The sequence below is a fragment of the Molothrus aeneus genome, chromosome 15 (genome assembly GCF_037042795.1).
Source record: "Molothrus aeneus isolate 106 chromosome 15, BPBGC_Maene_1.0, whole genome shotgun sequence".
Lineage (NCBI taxonomy): Eukaryota > Metazoa > Chordata > Aves > Passeriformes > Icteridae > Molothrus > Molothrus aeneus.
This window is the reverse complement of record NC_089660.1, coordinates 3,704,303-3,721,392: the sequence shown is the minus strand read 5'-3', so window position 1 is coordinate 3,721,392 and position 17,090 is coordinate 3,704,303. Positions and strand designations below refer to the sequence as shown.

General features: G+C 54.8%; 2 protein-coding genes across 6 annotated transcripts in view; both read right to left on the bottom strand.

Moving 5' to 3' along the window:
- Positions 1 to 62: 62 nt before the first annotated feature.
- HK3 (hexokinase 3) lies at positions 63 to 5,144 on the bottom strand. Its single transcript, XM_066560434.1, has 18 exons — positions 5,012 to 5,144; positions 4,844 to 4,892; positions 4,604 to 4,766; positions 4,141 to 4,289; positions 3,860 to 3,991; positions 3,473 to 3,752; positions 3,203 to 3,386; positions 2,890 to 3,045; positions 2,547 to 2,780; positions 2,154 to 2,458; positions 1,937 to 2,076; positions 1,678 to 1,797; positions 1,494 to 1,589; positions 1,272 to 1,371; positions 976 to 1,159; positions 748 to 903; positions 363 to 596; positions 63 to 235 (listed from the first exon to the last, which is right to left on the bottom strand). The coding sequence occupies exons 1-18, from the start codon at positions 5,119 to 5,121 to the stop codon at positions 94 to 96; spliced, it is 2,934 nt and encodes a 977-aa protein (XP_066416531.1). The 5' UTR covers positions 5,122 to 5,144; the 3' UTR covers positions 63 to 93.
- Positions 5,145 to 6,231: 1,087 nt separating this feature from the next.
- Positions 6,232 to 17,090, bottom strand: part of UIMC1 (ubiquitin interaction motif containing 1) — a 39,729-nt gene continuing 28,870 nt past the window's right edge. For 2 of the 5 annotated variants that reach the window (XM_066560201.1, XM_066560202.1), the window contains exons 9-13: positions 16,048 to 16,216; positions 10,599 to 10,677; positions 8,963 to 9,083; positions 7,161 to 7,224; positions 6,232 to 6,733 (exon numbers count right to left, since the gene is read on the bottom strand). In XM_066560201.1, the coding sequence (XP_066416298.1) occupies positions 6,480 to 6,733; positions 7,161 to 7,224; positions 8,963 to 9,083; positions 10,599 to 10,677; positions 16,048 to 16,216 (687 nt within the window). In that variant the 3' untranslated portion in view covers positions 6,232 to 6,479. Of the gene's footprint in view, positions 6,734 to 7,160; positions 7,225 to 8,962; positions 9,084 to 10,590; positions 10,678 to 16,047; positions 16,217 to 17,090 lie in introns of those variants that run through there. The other 3 variants (XM_066560203.1, XM_066560204.1, XM_066560205.1) reach the window with 3 other exon arrangements.

Genomic DNA, 17,090 nt, shown 5'->3' with positions numbered 1-17,090 from the left:
GTGGGGCTGTCCCCGGCCATGCACTGCCCCATGCCCCTCATGATCCCCCCAGAAGCTGGAGATGCAGACCAAAGAGCTTTATTGGAATGGTGACTATTCCATGGCGTTGGCAGCGCGATCGGCCACAGCTGCTACAAGCGCGGCCCCTTTCCCTGAGCCATCCTCTGACAGCATGAAGGTCACATTACAATTGGGTGCCAGGTCCTTCAGTGTCATCTGGAGATTGTTGGAAAAACTAGGCAGGATGGAAGGGGAGGGTGAGGACTGATGCTCCCACCCTATACACACCATGCCTCCCACCACAGACCCCTTCATAGGGCAAGGATGGCCCATGGGTGCCTGCCACCCCTGGCCCCACTCACCATGGGTGCAGCTTGTACAAGGTGCCATCCACCCCAACAGTGACAGACAGTTGGTCCACGCCTCGGTTCTCCCGCATCTTCTCCACCACAGCAGCCAAGCCAGCAGCGCAGAGCTGGGCCGCGCGCAGGGACACGGTCTGGCACACCTCCCGCATCAGCACGCAGTCCTCAAAGCTGGCATCGAGCTCCAGTTCGTTCAGGATGGCCCGGATCTGCCGCAGGGCCAGCCCATTGCTGTCCAGACCAATGCACTGTTAGCAGCATCCCCATCCCCATCACTGTCCCCATCACCCTGTCTGTGCCACATTGTGTAGCCTGGCTCCTTACCTGGTGTTCTGATACCCCCACCCTGGGTTCAAGGAACCCATAGGAACCCAACACTCACAGCTCGATGGTAGAGAGGAACTTGGTCTTGAAGATGTCCTTGGTCTGGAGTTTGGGGCAGGGTTTGCCTTGGAACAAGAGGTCTTTCTCTGTCATTACCAGCAGGATCTGACGCACGATCTCGCCCAGGTACATGCCACTGATGAGCTTCTCAAACCTATCCAAGGCACAGCCTCAGCTAGGCACAGCCACCCGCTCCCACACCCTCTGCCCCAGGGCCCTCACCCACCTCTGCTTGCCCGGGTTGATGGTGGTTTCATCCACCACCTGGTCGAAGTGGGTGAAGAGATGGTCTAGGCAGCCGTTGTCCCCAAAGGCCCCCCACTCCATGTTGATGCACATGCGGCCCTGGTCCCCCTCCACAGTGCCCACGTTCTTCATCTCCTCCATGTAACAGGCATTGGTCCCCGTCCCTACAGGCCCCATGCTGGTGTCACCCCCATAGCAGGTCTAGTGGCCATGCCATGGGGGGTAGAGGGGTGGTGAGGAGATGGGGAACCTCCTGGATGCAGAGGTGCTCCTCACCCACAATGAGGCCGATTTCACATTTGGGGTCATCATAACCACAGGCCATCATGGTTCCCACTGTGTCGTTGACCAGAGCCACCACCTGCATCCCTAAGTGCTGCCAAATAGGAGATGGAGACACGTGGTCTAGTGGCATCCAGACACCTCCTGGGGCGGACAGTGCCTGAATGCAGGTCCCTCTACCCTTGGGACAGGGACAGGCCACCAGACATTCCCTACCCGTTTGCGCTTGGCAGCGTCCCGCAGCAGCTGGACAACGTCCTGTCCCACACAGCCTGAGGCGCTGAAGCCTTTGGTCCAGGTCAGCAGCAATGCCTGCAACAGTGGCCAGATCAGGGGCCAGGGCAGCAGGACACATCCTGGGGTCCTTCCCACCATCCTGGTGCTGGAGCCACCCCCTCACCTTATCCAGGCCCACTTGCTGGCAGGGGAAAGAGAAGGTGAAGCCGAGAGGCAGCATTTGTGCCACCAGGTTCTGCTTTGTCTGGAAGTCTATGATGCAGTCGATGATGTGGTCGAAGAGCTGTAGATAGTGAGCACGGTCTAGGCTGGGGCAATGCTGGGGGGCCTCTCCCAGCCCCATCATGGCTCCATGGAGAGCAAGTAGGGAGGCAATGCTCACGCCCTTGCCCCAGCCACTGGTCACAGGTCCTCAGCCTCACCTCCTCACCACTGCCCTGCATGATGCCAACTGGGATGACGTAGATCTCACTGGCCATGGTGATGCCATCCTCTGTTATGCGCACCACCAGCACACGGAAATTGGTTCCCCCCAGGTCCAAAGCCAGGAAGTCGCCTTTCTCTGCAGGGAGCCAGCACAGTGCATTAGCAGGGCCACAGCCTCCTCAGCACCCCATTGCCAGTGTCCCTGTCCCTTACCAGTGCCATCAGGTGTGTGAGTAACGTAGGTGGGCAGCATGCGGACAGAGGCACTGGGATTGGTCTCCTTACCCAGGCCCCGATCCATCTCCTCCTTCATCAATGCCTGGACTTTCACCAGGTCATCACGGCTGAGCCGTAGCGGGGCCAGCACCTCATTCACCGCATGGCGCTGGGCTGCCAGGCGCAAAGCCACGGCTGTCACCATGGCCGCCCCCCGCCCAGAGCCATCTCTCGAGGCCAGGATGGTGGCCATGCACTCAGGGGCCAGTAGCCTTGACACACTCAGCAAGATCTCCTCAAACCTGCCCAGGATGAAGAGGATAGCATGGGCTGGGTGTGAGGCATCCCACTGGGGTAGCACCCCACTGGGAGCCCTGTGTTCCTCCTCACCTGGAGTAGCCTGCGAACAATTCTCCTTCCACCCCCACGTTGACCATCAGCGACTCCAAATCCCGGGTCTGGCACATGTAGCTGAGGATGGCAGCCAGCCCAGTGGCGTGGAGTGTGGCAGCACGCCCCACCACTGCCCGGCAGATCTGCTGCATCCGGCCGCAATCCCGCTCACTGGGCTGTAGCCCCAGCGCCTCCAGAATCCTCCTAACTTCAGTTATGCTGTCCTCGTTGCTAGAAGGCAGATCACAGCAGCAACCTGCAGGTTCACCAGCCCGCAGCCAGGAACACCCATCCATCACCCCCCATCCTCCCACCCAGCTCCCAGTCCTCAGACACTCACTTGACAATCTCCAGAAGATGCTGCGTTGTGAACACTCCCTTCTCCTTCAGAACAGCAGCATCAGTCCCAGTGAACATAGCTTTCTCAGCAGTCAGGGCAATCAGCACGTGCCTGACAATCTCCCCCAGGTACAGGGTGCCCACCATCTTCTCAAACCTGTGTGAGTTTGAGCCCACATGGGAGTCAGTCGTGCACCCCTTGGCCCTTTAAGAGCACCCAGGAGCATTGCAGGGGAATGAGTGCTCCTCTTGGTGGGGCCTGACATGCTCAGGGATAGATGGGGAGACTGTCCTTTCTGGGGGAGAAATAGCACCTCTTTTCCCCAGGGTTGGAAGATTCCTCATCCACAGCTTGATCATAGGGTGTGAAGAGGTCATTCAGGGTGCCATCATCCCCAAAGCAGCCCCACTCAGTGTTGACACACATCCGCCCGCTGGTCTCATCTGTTGTTTCCACCAGGTACGCCTCGGCCATGAAGCAACAGTTGGAGCCCTTGTCTGCAGGAGTGATGGGGCTGAGCACCAGCACGGCCCCCCAGCACCCACCACCCACTGTCATGGCATGTGCCATGCCCAGGTCTCACCTGCAACCATGGCGACCTCACAGGCTCTCCCCTCCATGCTGCAGGTCATCATGGTGCCCACGGTGTCATTCATGAGGGCAACAACTTCCACATGGCGGGACTGGCTAGGAGCAGCAGATTGAGAGGATTTCCTGCTCTTAAACCAACCGCCTCCCCCACTGGCCTCCCCCTCCTTATCCGGCCCAGCCTGCTTATCGATGGCTGCCTGCAGCAGCTCCACCACGTCCTTCCCCACCACGCCACTGCAGTTGAAGCCCTTGGACCAGGAGAGGAGTTCTGCCTGTGGAGAAAATGTGGCAGAGCCATTGGCCTCTGGCACCAGGACAGTTCCTCTCCCCACTGTTGCTGTGCTGTGGTCACAGCCTGGGACAGGGCTCTCCCCCTCACCTTGTCCAGCTGCGTCTGCCGGCAGGTGAAGGGGAACACAAAGCCCAAGGGGAGGCATTGCTCAGAGTCGGTGTCAGAGCTGGTGGTCTCAGACAGGAACTGGGTCACACATTGTGCAATGAAGTCAAAGAGCTGCAAAGTCATGACTGGGGGTAAGGACTGCTTGCCTTGCTCAGTACCCAGGCTGTGAAAGGCAGCCTTGAGCTCCAACACCAGCCCGGTGCCCTCCATGATGCTGGGCAGCCCAGCACCAGCCACCCTTTGCCATGGCCTCCTCATACCGCTTCCCCCTCGCCCTGTGTGATGCCCTCTGGCAGGTCATAGATCTTGTACATCATTTGAGGGCTCAAGTTTCCATCTCCGTAGAGGGTCACCAACAGGGTCCGAACCTGGCTCTGGCACAGCTCCACCACCAGAAAGTTGCCTTTCTCTATGGGGAAACAGAGACAGTGTCAGGCAGAGGCCTTCCCTGTGGCAGATCTCCCAAAATCTGCTCCTAGCCCTGTCCCAGGGACTGTCACTGACCCATGGGGGAAGCTCCTGAGAGCCTGAGACTCTCAGAGGGGCCAAGGGAACAAGCTTCTGGTTACTGCCCCTGCAGTGGGGAGTGGCAGAGAAGCTTATAGATCCCATAACTGATCCAAGAGTGGTTTATCCCTCCCCAGCATCCCCAGGGTCAACTCCAGTGAGGTGTGCAGGGCTGCTGGTAGCAGAACAGTTCATCCTCAGGCTGGGCTGCCTTACCAGTGCCATTGGGAGTGGAGCAGATGTAGGTGGGCAGCATCCGCACTTTGGCCTGTGCATGTGTCTGGCGGCTCAACCCCTTGCACATGTCCTCTATCATGTGGCCCTTCATAATGTGCAGCCTCTCCAGCGGGATGCTGAGTGTTCGCAGGGCTCGTTGTATCTGGGGATGGTGCATTAGGGCAGAGGTGCAGAGACTAAGGGCAGGGAACTTACGACTGGAGCAGGGATGGGCCTTACCGGTGTGCTGTGGGAACTATCACGGCGTTGGTTCAGATTGCCCACTAACCTGCATGGAGGGAGGTGGCATGTCACCCACTGAGCTCTGGCCTGCAGGACAGGACAAATGCCTGTCCTTGCCAAGGCACACAGTGGGGCTGGGGGGCCTGTACCCAGCTCTACTCCCACCTGCTGTCTATGTCCATGGTCATTGAGGGGTCCATATTGTCGTCCTTGTGCAGTACCTTCACACTGCCTCTGCGGTCGTGGAGGAGGAGGCTCTGCCCCATCACGGTCATAGGGCCGAGCGTGGGGGCGGAGGAAGCAGAGGGTCCCCACGACCTGCAAGAGGCCAGAGGCTGATGTTTCTCCCCTGCAACAGCCTGAGGGCTCCGGGGAACCTGGCGGCCCCTCCCCGGCCCCACAGCAGTCTCCGCAGGGCAGGAGCCGCTCACCGGCCCACGTACCGGCTGTCCTGCTCCTGCGCGCCCAGGCCTTGGTCTGCTCTGTCCGCCCCGCCGGGCCGGCCATTTTGGGATGTGGGCCGGGTGCTGCGACTGCCCATGGTGGCGAGGCAGGGGCCGGTGTTTGGGGCCGGTGTTTGGAGCCGGTGTGGGGCCGGGGCCGGTGGTGGCCGGGGCCGGTGTAGGGGCCGGTGGTGGCCGGGGCCGGTGTAGGGGCCGGTGTGGCCGGGGCGGTGTGCGAGGCCGGCGGTGGCTGCGGCCGGTGTGAGGGGCCGTTATGGGGCCGGCGCCCGTGCCGGCGCGAGCGGGGCCGTTGCCGGCGCCGTCCCCGTGGCAACAGCCGCGCCCCGGCCCGCCATTGGTCGGCCCGCTGCGAGCCGGCCCCGCCGCGGCCAATGGGCGGCGCCGCTCCGGGCCCCACCCGCGTGAGGGGCCACTCCCCGCTCCGCGCTCCCGGCCGGGCGGCAGCGCCGTTTAAAGCCCGGGTTTAATGAGCTCCGCACCAGCTCGTGCCATTAATTAGCCATGGGGTCGCCCTCCCCGGTTCCCCGTGAGGATGCTCTCGGGGAGCAGATCCCTCTAAGGCCCCGTGCGAGGCAGGCAAAGCCCCGCTGCCCCGGGGAGCGGGTGTACGGCCGAGCCAGCCGGGGACAGGGAAAGCACCAAGGACACGGGGACACCGCGGCCGTGGCTCCTCCGGTCCTTGCATCCGTTGACTGCGGCTGTCAGCTGGCACCAAGGTGCCCTCTGCCCCTCCCGGCTGGGAATGTCAGTGCTGTGCTGCTGCACAGAGCACAGGACACTGCAGCCCTCTGCCCCGAGCCCTCCCACCAACCCCACCTCCAGGAGAGGCCCCTGGCACTGTGATTTGGGACCCACCGTCTGCTGCTTCTTCTCTCCTCCCTCCAGTGCCCTCCCATTCCCCAGAGAAAGCCAGCACAGCTCTGCCGTGGTGCTGCAGTTTCATAAAAACATACATAAATATATTTCCATTTCTGTAAGAGAGAGCAAAGCTGCACAGGCACCTATAAAACACACAGTCACTTCTCCACCCAGCGCTCCCAGCACAGGTTGTATAAAACATATAAAAGGGGCACAGGAGACAAAGGCTGCAGGTGAAGCAGGGGTACAGTGCCAAGAAGACCCTCGCTGGGGCACAGGGAGCGGCCGGGGGTCCCTGCAGCATTGAAGCCTCAGAACTTGTGCCTTCTCCGGCGGCGGCCTCTGGGCCGTTGCTGGCTGCCTGCATGGAGAGCCGTGCACGGCTCCGAGTCCACCACACCATCCATGGCTTCCAAGGAGATACCAGGTTTCACAGGGGAGCCATGGAAAGGAAGGTGCTGAAGGGAGATGGGGCTGTCTGCTGACGGCTCCCCATCAGCAGCTGAGAGTGTGGGAGAGGACTGCTGGTCTCCTAATCCAGTGAGGGGAGTCCCCGTGTCAGCACCTGCAACAAAAGCACACATCAGCCCTCCTGTGAGCCACGGGTGCTGCCAAGAGCACCTCTCCCCCCTCTTCTCCTCCTATCCTTGGATCCATGAAGGGAAGCACTGGTGTGCAGACATGTAGCAGAAGCCTCCCACATCCCCCAGGAAGCTGGACATGTCTTGGGGCAATGGTTCAGAGTACACCCCCATTCCTGCAAGGGCTCTGGTGTGGGTCCAGTGGGCACTGGCAGGAATGTGTGCAGCCAGCTGGGGAATGCTGACAGCCAGCTGAGCCCACAGCTCCCTGCTCTGCTCAGAAAGAACAGACCCTTCCAAAGAACCCTTCCAAAGAACTCTCCAGAACAGCCCAGGCCAAGCCAGGACCAAAAGGTGAGAGCTGGGAAAAGCAGCCCCAACCCAGCCAGGCTGGAATAGAAAGTTATCCACCTTCGGATTTGCTCTCCGAGAGCTCCAGCATCCTGAGGAGTCCTCTCTCCTGCCTTCCAGTGTCCTGCCAAGGAGAGGAGAACAACCATCACAGCACTGACACGAGGGACCCTCTTAGCCAGGATGGTTCCCCCAGCCCTCAGGGTCAGGCTGGGCACAAGAGGGACTGCTGCCACCTGTGGGAAGGGCACTGCTCTGTGCCCAGCCCAACTAGTGCTCAAGCAGAGGCAGCAGAGAGCAGCTAATCAAGCAGAACCTGGTAAAGAGGGAGGCCAGGGTACAGGATGCCACTCCCAAGCCCAGCCAGCAAGCACAGGGCTGTGATAAAAGGGGGCATCAGGGGCTCTGACACCACTGGAACACATCCCCCAGCACTGCATGTCCAAGGGCAGACTTGTCCCACTCTGTCCAAGGGTATTTGGTGCTTGGTGCTGGAGGGAAGGGCCTTCCTTCAGGGCACAGCCAGACAGGGAACACACTTGTGCCCTGTCTCTGCCCCTGGGAAGATGCAGCCATGCTGGTCACACATGCTAGGGGAAGACCACTTGGCCTGGCTGCTTTGAGCCTCACTGGCCCAGCAAAGTCCCCTCTCCTGGCTGCTCTCTGCCCCCAGAAGTGCTCTGGAAGGTACTGGCATCCTGGCTGTGGCATTGGTGCTGCAAATCACCCCAAAATGGGCCATTGCAGGAAACTGCAAGCCCAATTGTGCCATTAGGAAGCTTTGCAATGGCCCAGCCAATGCCCAGACTTCCCCAGTGAGCTGCCACTCCAGTAAAAGACAGGACCAGAGGTAACAGAGCCTTGCTGAGCCTTCCCAAAGAGCCCCCTGGCTTCAGCATCTTTCCCCTATGAAACACCTGTGCCTGCTTGCAGGACCCACACACCAGCCAGCTGTGGGGCACAGGGACCCAAAGAGCCCCCACAGAGCTGGTCACATGCAGGAGCAGCCATGCCCTGCAGTACTCTGAACCACACAGTGCTTGGCTGTATCCCAGCCAAAATCATCAACCAGAAATCTCATCATTTGCATCTGAATCCCCAAAGGGCTGAGGTCTGTGATGGATTTAAGGGATTATACAAAACTAAGACATCATGTTGCATCTTCATGCCGTGAATCACATTTCTGAGCACAGGCAAAGCTGCAGCACGAGGCTTTTGCCTGCAGGAGCCAGCAGGAAGGCCTGGAAGGACCCTCTGTGCTCCCCTGGGACTGCCATGAGCAGGAAAAAGCACAGTGGGGGCTAACACCTGGTGAGTGACTGTGAGCCAGCTGCCACCCACACTCCTGCCTCCCACCTCCTCTAGCAAGGCACATTCCCCACACCCAGCACACCTCCAGCACACTCACTCCCCCACAACTCTCCTGGGACGCCGCTGCTCGCTCCCAACACTGAGCAACTTCCCCTGCTCTGGCTCTAAAGCCTTCCCCGTGGGAATGGGCCTGTGGATATCCAGAGAGGTTTGTCATGCTGATGCTGGCCTCCCCTCCATCGACATTCAGCAGAGGAAGGCTGCAGGACCGAGGCTGTGCTGGCTGGCAGCAGGACAACCCTGGCTGCCTGCCCACTGGAGAGGCTGCTGGCAGCTCTGCTGGATTAGCTCACCCCTGGGACAGCTCCGTGCTCCCACAGACCGTCGTGGGAAGGAGGGCAATGAGTTCTCTGTCCACAGCAGCCCACAGGGACAGGCAATCCTACACCAGGTCAGCTCATCCCTGCCAGCCAGGGAACCAGCTCCTGCTGCCAGCCCAGCCCCAGACCCAGCACAAAGCAAAGGGGATGGTGTGCAGGGTGGCCCCTCACCTTGGCTCTTCGCAGCCTCCTGGTTCCCTGAGCTTGCCTAGCAGCCTGAAGGCAGCTGTCCACGTGCCTCTGATACTGCAGCAGTGGCACCAGTGACTTACAGAGGTAGCACTTCTCACACCTGCCAGGCAGCAAAGGACAGAGCACTGCATTAGGATTCACCCTGCACCGGGCTCCCAGACACCAGCAGTGACTCCTCTCCTCCAGGCCATGCTGTGGAGAAGATGTGTCACCAAATCCAGTCTCACCCAGTGGGGTCAGGCCAGCACCAATCTCAAAGACTGAGTGATTATCAGTTCTCCCTGCCTGCTCCTCTGTATCCTGCTGCTGCAGCAGCGGGACAGTAATCAAATCTGCTCATCTAACTATCTCAAACACCACTGATTTTTCCCCAGACATAAAGCACCCTGTCAAAATCTACAGAAATGAAGTGTAAGGGCTTTGCAAAGGGGAGTTAAATTCTGCCTGAAAAGCAAACCAAGTGTGTTAAATCAGAGAGACATTTTACCAGGGCTGGATGAACTTGTCTGACTAGTAAATCAAGCCTTTCTCTGCACTGTCTCCATTTTACATCATGCCATGCAGGGAGAGGAATTGCAGAGCACATGCTCCTGCTGGGGGGTTGGCTCAGCTTGTTTCTCAAACCCCCTCGTTTGGGTGGAAGATGCTCAGGCTCACACAGGACAACTGAGTGTTCTTGGGAAGAAGATTATTCTGGGTGAAAGGAGATGAAGGTCAGGCACAGATTTACACAGCTACACTCGCTTCCACACCAGCTCTCAGCAGGGACTGAACCCTGCAGAAGAGGACACTGGCTGCTCAGGAGGGAAGCTGCATTCAGGAATGGACTATCTCCAAGAAGAGACAAAGCCCCCAGGGACCAGCCCCAGCAACATTGTGTTCAGTTTGATAGTGGTACTCTCTGAGTGAAACACCCCAGGCTCTAAAATGCATATGGAGAGCCCCCATCGAGCAAAACTCTGCAGCACTTTTTCCCGTATTTTCTTTCCAGTCAGTGCTGATTACCCAGATAATGTGTCTAAACAGAAGCTGTCCTCTCTATAATTAGCCTAATTCCATTAGTGATGTTGCCATCCACTGTTTGTAACAGCAAAATTGCTTCCATAGCAGGGATTTTACTGTCAGATCCTCTCTTATGATGCTTTGTGTGGGTGGCAGGAGGAGGGGCTGCATGGAGAGAGATTAAACAAAGCCACTGCTATTCTGAAAGTCTAATTTAATTAAGAATATCACTACAGGTGCCATGTTGACAGCCTCCATGTCCTGGCCTCTTCTTTTCGTGGGGTTACCAAGCCAAAACCTCCCATCAGAAACTGGCTGAGTTAGCACCATTTTAGCTACAGCTCCCCCCCAGCAGCCATGTGCCCCTGACCCGTCATGGATTGGGCTGAAAGGAAATCAGTGCAAAAATAAACAATCTGAGAACAGCAAATTCCTCTTCCTTCAGTTTAAATATAGCCAGTACTGCAACAAGAGGCACTGAGGAAAAGCAATTTCTTAGGGAAACACTGTTATAAGGCCAACGACCAGCATATGTACAGGAATAAAGACATCCATAGTCAAGCTAGTACAGAAGCACTGAAATAATCTTGGAGGAGCAGGCATACCTACTTACTTGTCAATGTCTGAGGATGGTGGGCTGCTTTTACCACTGGCAGCTTTATTTCTTGCCTCTCTCTGACGCCGGGTGAGCACTGGAGGAAAAACAGAAAGGGTTAACAAAAAGGGTTACTACCAAACCATCCCTACATCATGCTCAAATGCACCAAGTTTCCATCACTTCCACTCAAAGCTGCAGCAGAAGTGATGGTAGAGGTGAAGAAGCAGTGGACTGGGACTTCTGCAGGGTTTTCTTTCCTGCAGAAGAGATTGCTGGACAAGTGTCCTTTTTTCCTGGGGGGATACTGAAAAATTTACCTTTCCCAGACTGGGGAGCCTGCTGACCACTTCATACCTAATTTGCCAGAAACAGCTGGATTGACAGTCTGTAGTTTACAGGAATTTCAGAGCTGATGACAGCAGTGTGATAGCCTGAGAGCAGCGTTACCCAGCTGCTCTGGCAGCACAGCCCAGCTCCCTGCCAAGCCAGGCTCCCGTGCCTGCTGCAGGATGGGACAGTGCCAGCTGTGGGCCCAGGGGAATGCAGAGCTGAGGCAAGGGCTCTGCAGAGGCACCAGACCTTTGATAGAGAGCCTGGCTGGGAAGGGACACAGCTCACACTGGAAAGGGAAGTGACAACAATTAGCCCACACTCATCACTTTCCCACTGCCCATGTGAACCATGGTGGTGCTGTGCACAGACAGCCCTGGCAGTCCCCTGGATGAAGATCTCCAGCAGGAGCAGTGCTGCTCTCCAGAAGCTCCAACACATGGGTAACCAGTGAGATCCCAGCTGAGCAGCTGGTGACGGGCCCAACCATTTCTGTTCCCCCAGCAAGCCCCAGCAGCCTTTCCCAACTGGCTCTGCAGGCATCTGCAGGGAGCACGTTGGAGTGTTGTCCCTTTCAGTTGAATTCCTCTCAGCGTATTCCTGTTGACATACCACCAGCAAAGATCCTCAGGGAACATTTCAGATAGCTTAGCTTGCTTCACCAGGGACGTTCAAGACTCCAGCTCCAAAACAGATGTCACAGTGAGCGCTCTCAGGCATGCTGGCTAAGGGGACAATGCTGGGAGCTGTTTTACGGCTTGGTGATGTTGCTTCCCATACTCAAGAGGACCAAAATCTGACTCCAAGGTATAGACACAAACCTGTTATTGTTAGCACGTCATCTGTGATAAAGAAAGCGAAGCACAAAATTCTGTGTGGAACAAAGAGAATTCTCCCGAGTTTTAGCAAAACCCCATTTCTAGAATGTTGGGCAACCCCAATATCTATCCACAATGCAACAAAGCCTTTCCTTCAGCAGCAATCACCAATCTGCAGCTACAACCAGCAATGCACTGTGAAGTGCTCAGAGCTGTTGGGGCTGATGGGAGACAACCACGCTGAAGAAACAAGCTCAAGGCTTCCTGGGATGTGGGTATTGTCTCCTAGGCGATGACTGATACCAACAGCTCATCGCTCACAGGAACTAAAGCAAACGCCTCTCTTCAATATAGCCTGGCCCAGATTTGAAGTGGCAGCCTGACTAGGATGACTGGTAACAATGGCCACCCCCCAGGCCATCCAGCCTCCCAAGAAGCCAACCAACACTGTGTTTGACAGCGTGGTGAGAACTGCTCTCCAAATCAGCGTGTGCTCGTTAATATTCTTTAACGAGCCTTGTGCACCAGCTCAGGTGTTAATCACTTCTATTTTCTTCCAAAAGCAGTGAACACATCTGGCATAATGTGCCCATTAGAGATGTCTGGGACTAGCTCTGCAGCTGCCCAGGAGGAGACCCTCAGCTGCAATGCTAGAAGAAGCAGCAGAGGAGAGAGAACAGGGCCAGCTGGTGGAACAACCCCTGCCCCCAAGAAGAGGGTTCAGAACACAGGAAAATACTTGCCACAGGCAAAATCCCCACCACAGAGCAGTATTGACCTGCTTGTGTGACAGGAGCCTTGTAACTCTCCCAAATGCAACGCTCTTTGCTGGGTCAGGCATATTCTGTGGCCCAAGAACAACCTTTTCTCTCGCTCGGCAATAATTCTGGTTGACAAGTCATTCTTGGCCTGTTTGGCTCCAGCATTCACCTTGGGGAAGAGCAGCAAACCCTGCCCAGTATGGCCTTGCTATCAGCACACTCAGCCTGGGCGCCTCCAGGGGCTGCCAGGTCTGGCTGGCATGTGGAGCAGCAAGGTCAGAGCCCCTGAGCTCCTCACCTTCCTGCTCAGCCCACCTGCAGTCTGATCCACCAGCTCCCTGTGCTCACTGCCAGCTGTGCCACTTCCCTGCAGGATCCATCAGTGTCTGGCTCATGGCATCTTGTCCCTTCTCAGGAGCCACACAGTTTTCCTCTGCACCCATTTCATTACTCTTTCTGCTGTATCAGTGCCACTTCTACTGATGTGAAGAGCTTTTTAACAGCACCAGTGCTGCTGCTGAAGACTGACAGCCGTGTCAAGACTGCATTTGAGCCTTTGGGAGGAAGGGATATACCAAATCCTCATTTTCCTGGGCTCGCTTGGGAACTGAGAATGCTGGATGGATGTAGATGGAGGGTGAGAGACATTGAGTATGTCACAAAGCCCAGGAGTATTTGCTGTACACAGCTGCAGCCAAGACTCCCTTCCAGACTGAGACCAGTGAATCCCTGCACTGGCAGCAGCAGTGAGAGACAGATGTGGTGACTCCAGCAGAGCCCTCTCACACAAGTGAGCCCCTTCAGTTGAGTGCATGAAGAAAGAGGGAGCTGGCACAGAAATTCCACAGCTCCATTCATTCACTTGGAATTAACACCAGTCACTGAGCTGGAAACCCAGGGCCTCAGCCCTCCCCAGCCTGGTACAGCGGCTAACACAACATCAGGCTCTTCTTTTTATTTACTCAGATCACAGGAAAGTGGAAATTCATTATAAGATTTTCATGCTGCCCAGGTACGTGGTGGTCTGGGCATCCAGCCAGGTTGACCATGTACGTAGGGGAAGCAACTGTAGCTCATCTTGCCCAGCTGCTCATTTGAAAACCTGCCCTTAGATATCAGCCAGACTGAGCTGGCCTCCTGAGACCTAAGACTGAGAGACTTTGGTGCATGATTATAAGAAGGAAGAAGAGAAGTAAAATGAGCAAGACCCCATCCTTTTGTAGTATTAAAATGAAAACCACTGACAGCTATAGTTTGCAGGACTGCAATTCCAGAGACATCAGGAGTAAGTCTAATTAATAAATTTGAAGACAGACTAAGAACCCCTGATCCAGTGCACCAAAGGAAAACTGAAGCCATTTTTTCTTAACAGATCAGGGCACAGCTTAGAGGGCAGAGCTTTGACTTCCTCTCACACAAGGCTGTTGCTGTGCTCCTGAGGAAGTCAGCAGCCAGCCAAGAGCACACAGTGCAGCAGCAGTAGAGAACAGCCTCTGGACCCACACAGGAGCTGGCATTTGCTTCAGAAGACAATTCTCTCACATCTTTTTTCTCCCCATGCATTAGCTTCACCTGTGGATGTTGTGCTAGTGGTGGATGCCAAGGTAACAGCCCTGGAAACAGAGTCCTTTTGTACCTGCACAGCTGTGCCAGGCTACTGTCTGGCCTCTGCTCAGAGCTGAACATCATCTCTGCCTATTCAACCCAAATCCCACAGACTGGCCCAGCACCTGAGAGCCCTCTGGGTGCATTTGCCTTCCAACAGCTGTTGGAAACTGGCCTGAGGTGCCCTACGAGCCAGAGCCCCACAGGCAGGCAGGATTCTGCCCGAGCCTGGGAAGCCCATGGTACTGCAAAGAGTCTGGGTGCAAAGAACACAGGTGTCTTAGACTGTTATGGCTAATAGAGCCTGGTCTCTACAGGGAAAATACTAGAATAACTGGCAATAGAAAACTCAAATTACTGTGATTTTGTCCCAGACCCATTGCTCTGCTTACAGCCATTATTACAGAGCAAAATTCCTTTTATTCCAGGCTGGTTTCCTTACAGGAGGATTGTTCTGAACAAGCCAGAACAGCAGAGTAGCAATTCCAAAATAACTACCCTTACAAACATCCCCAAGGAGACCAGCCTGGAAGCAGAATGGAGAGGCCAGCCTTGAGCTCTGTCCTGCTGAAAGCCAACGCCAAAGAAAAGAACAAATTCCCTTGCACTGCCAAAGACTTCAAAGCCTTTTCCTGATCACAGTCGGGATTCCCCAGGATCAATGGATACACTCACAGTCCAGCCACACCAGGGACCAGAATACCACAAGGCCAAAGACATTCCTGCTAAAAGGCACACTAGAAATTCTGCTCCATTTTGTAACACAAATAGGACCTTTATCAGTCTTGAGGATGGGAGAGGAACTATGATAATTTGTGATTTGCCTGAGCCAAATGCTTTGCATCAGTAGCTGGGCTGTGCCTGCAGAGAGAGAACCTTCCACCAAAATTAAACACCAGCCTGTATCAGCCTTTACTCTGGCTCCTGTTATCTTGACAGGACCCATGTCACATCCCAAAAGATTTAGCATGGCAGGAACCTTTTATTTTAAAACTACATCAACTCTGCATTAAGATTACATGGTGAAACTTCCTCCTGCTAGAGGAATGCAGAAGTTACAGTTCTTGTACTAGCTATGATTTGCTCAAACATCATAGATTTAGGCTGCATTTAGCAAGCCAGTATGTAACTGAAAATTATATATTCACAGCCTGAAAAGTTAATCTTATTACAAGCTACTACTTTGATATTACCTGACATTGTGCTAACACAGATTTTACATTTCAAGCAGCAGCTAAAACATAACTTACTGAATATGTTGATAACCAACTAGTGTATTTGTTCACTTAAGCTCTACAAAGGTTGGCTATGGAAAACTGATATGAAAAAGAATAAAAAGAGGATTAATATGGGCGTTCTGACTGTGCTTCTATGCCTCTCTCTTCACATGAAGGAGAAAAATCCACACCGCTAGACTGATAGTTATCATTTTGCAATTTTAGTGAAACAAGAGGGAAACTTTTTTGCAGTCTCTGCCACCCAAACAGGCCATTTTTGCACATACAAATGTCAGACTTCATGCAGAGCACAGGCCATTCCTGTAGTAGTACAGAACATTCTCCCCTCTCAACAGCCCTGAAGGACAACTGCCCACATGGCTCGAGCTTCCATTTTCTTCCACTGCCACATTCTCTGCAGGTCCTCAACAAAGCACACAATAGACAAATCTTACAAGTACTGCTTGAAGCATCCAGGACTAGATCCTGGGGTAACGTTCAGGAGCTGATAATGTGGTGAATTATTGTGTGAAGTCATCAGAAATGATATCTCTGTGCAGGAGGTGCTGGAAATACCAGAGCTTCCAATAACAAGAACAAGGCAGAGTGAACAAACCTCCCAATACTCCAAATATCCTGAGAGAGACAAGACTGCAGCACCTGCCTGCCAAGTAACAACAGGGAAGGGGGGCGAGCACAAGGAGCAAACACACGGAAGCAGCACTTGGCAGACCTGGAGTGTCCTGGGCAGGCTGCGGTCCCGCCGCGCCGTCGCAGTACATGGCGTGCACCTCGATCTCCTCAGCTGGGAAGCTGTGGTCACACAGAGGGCACGACACACGGGCAGCAGCTGCAGGACTGCACTCAGACACAGTCCTGCCAGCATCTTCATCCCCACCAACCTAAGGAAGAAGAAGAAAAATTAGCCAGACAGCACTGTTTCTTTTACTTTGCTTAGGTGCAGAGCTCCATGCTGTCTGGTAGCTACTCACCTTCACACAGACTCAGATTTTCTTTATAAGTTTTACTCTTCCTTCATCACATAGTGCTCAGAAATAACACCACTGGCTAAATGAACTACACTGCACTAATAACTAATTTTTCTTGCAAAGGCAACATGTCCTTCTGAATCATGGTGAAACTCCCTGCACAGTCATGCACACCGTTTAAGGCAAACATCACCTGCACTAAAGTGGAAAAACGGCAAAGCTTCCATTAATCAGGAAATCTCAGAAGCGAAACTGATGGAAAATTCATGGGGCAAAGCAAGAGTTCAACACCTGACTTGTGCTCATCAGTTTCTGGACATGATCCATGCTACACAGGCAGCATTGTCTGGGAACAGAGCTCCCCCAGGATGAAAGGAGGCTGCTGTGGTGTTAGGAACCCTGGAGAGATCACTTGAAGCTCCTCCTTTATAGAGGAGGTGACTGGAGCAGTCATGAGAGGGGACACCGATCAAGGAGAGAGGGAATACCATTAAAAACCTGTGTCACACAAAATTACTAGCAGAGGCTTTTCGCCAGGGCAGAATGTCACAGCTCGTGTACGTTCTCAGGGTGCCACTACCACTTATGGACACTCTCTTTCTGCATTGGTCACACAGCTGCAAAGGTGCTCCACTACCAACCCCCAGAGAGCCAGCCTGCTCCCTACGCCTCTGACATTCCCAAATGCAGCAGACTGCAGCCATCTCACTCAGAACTGCATCTCTGCCTAGTCAGGCTTGCTGTAAGATTTTACCACATTTAAGAAAAAAACCTTCCCCTCCCCACA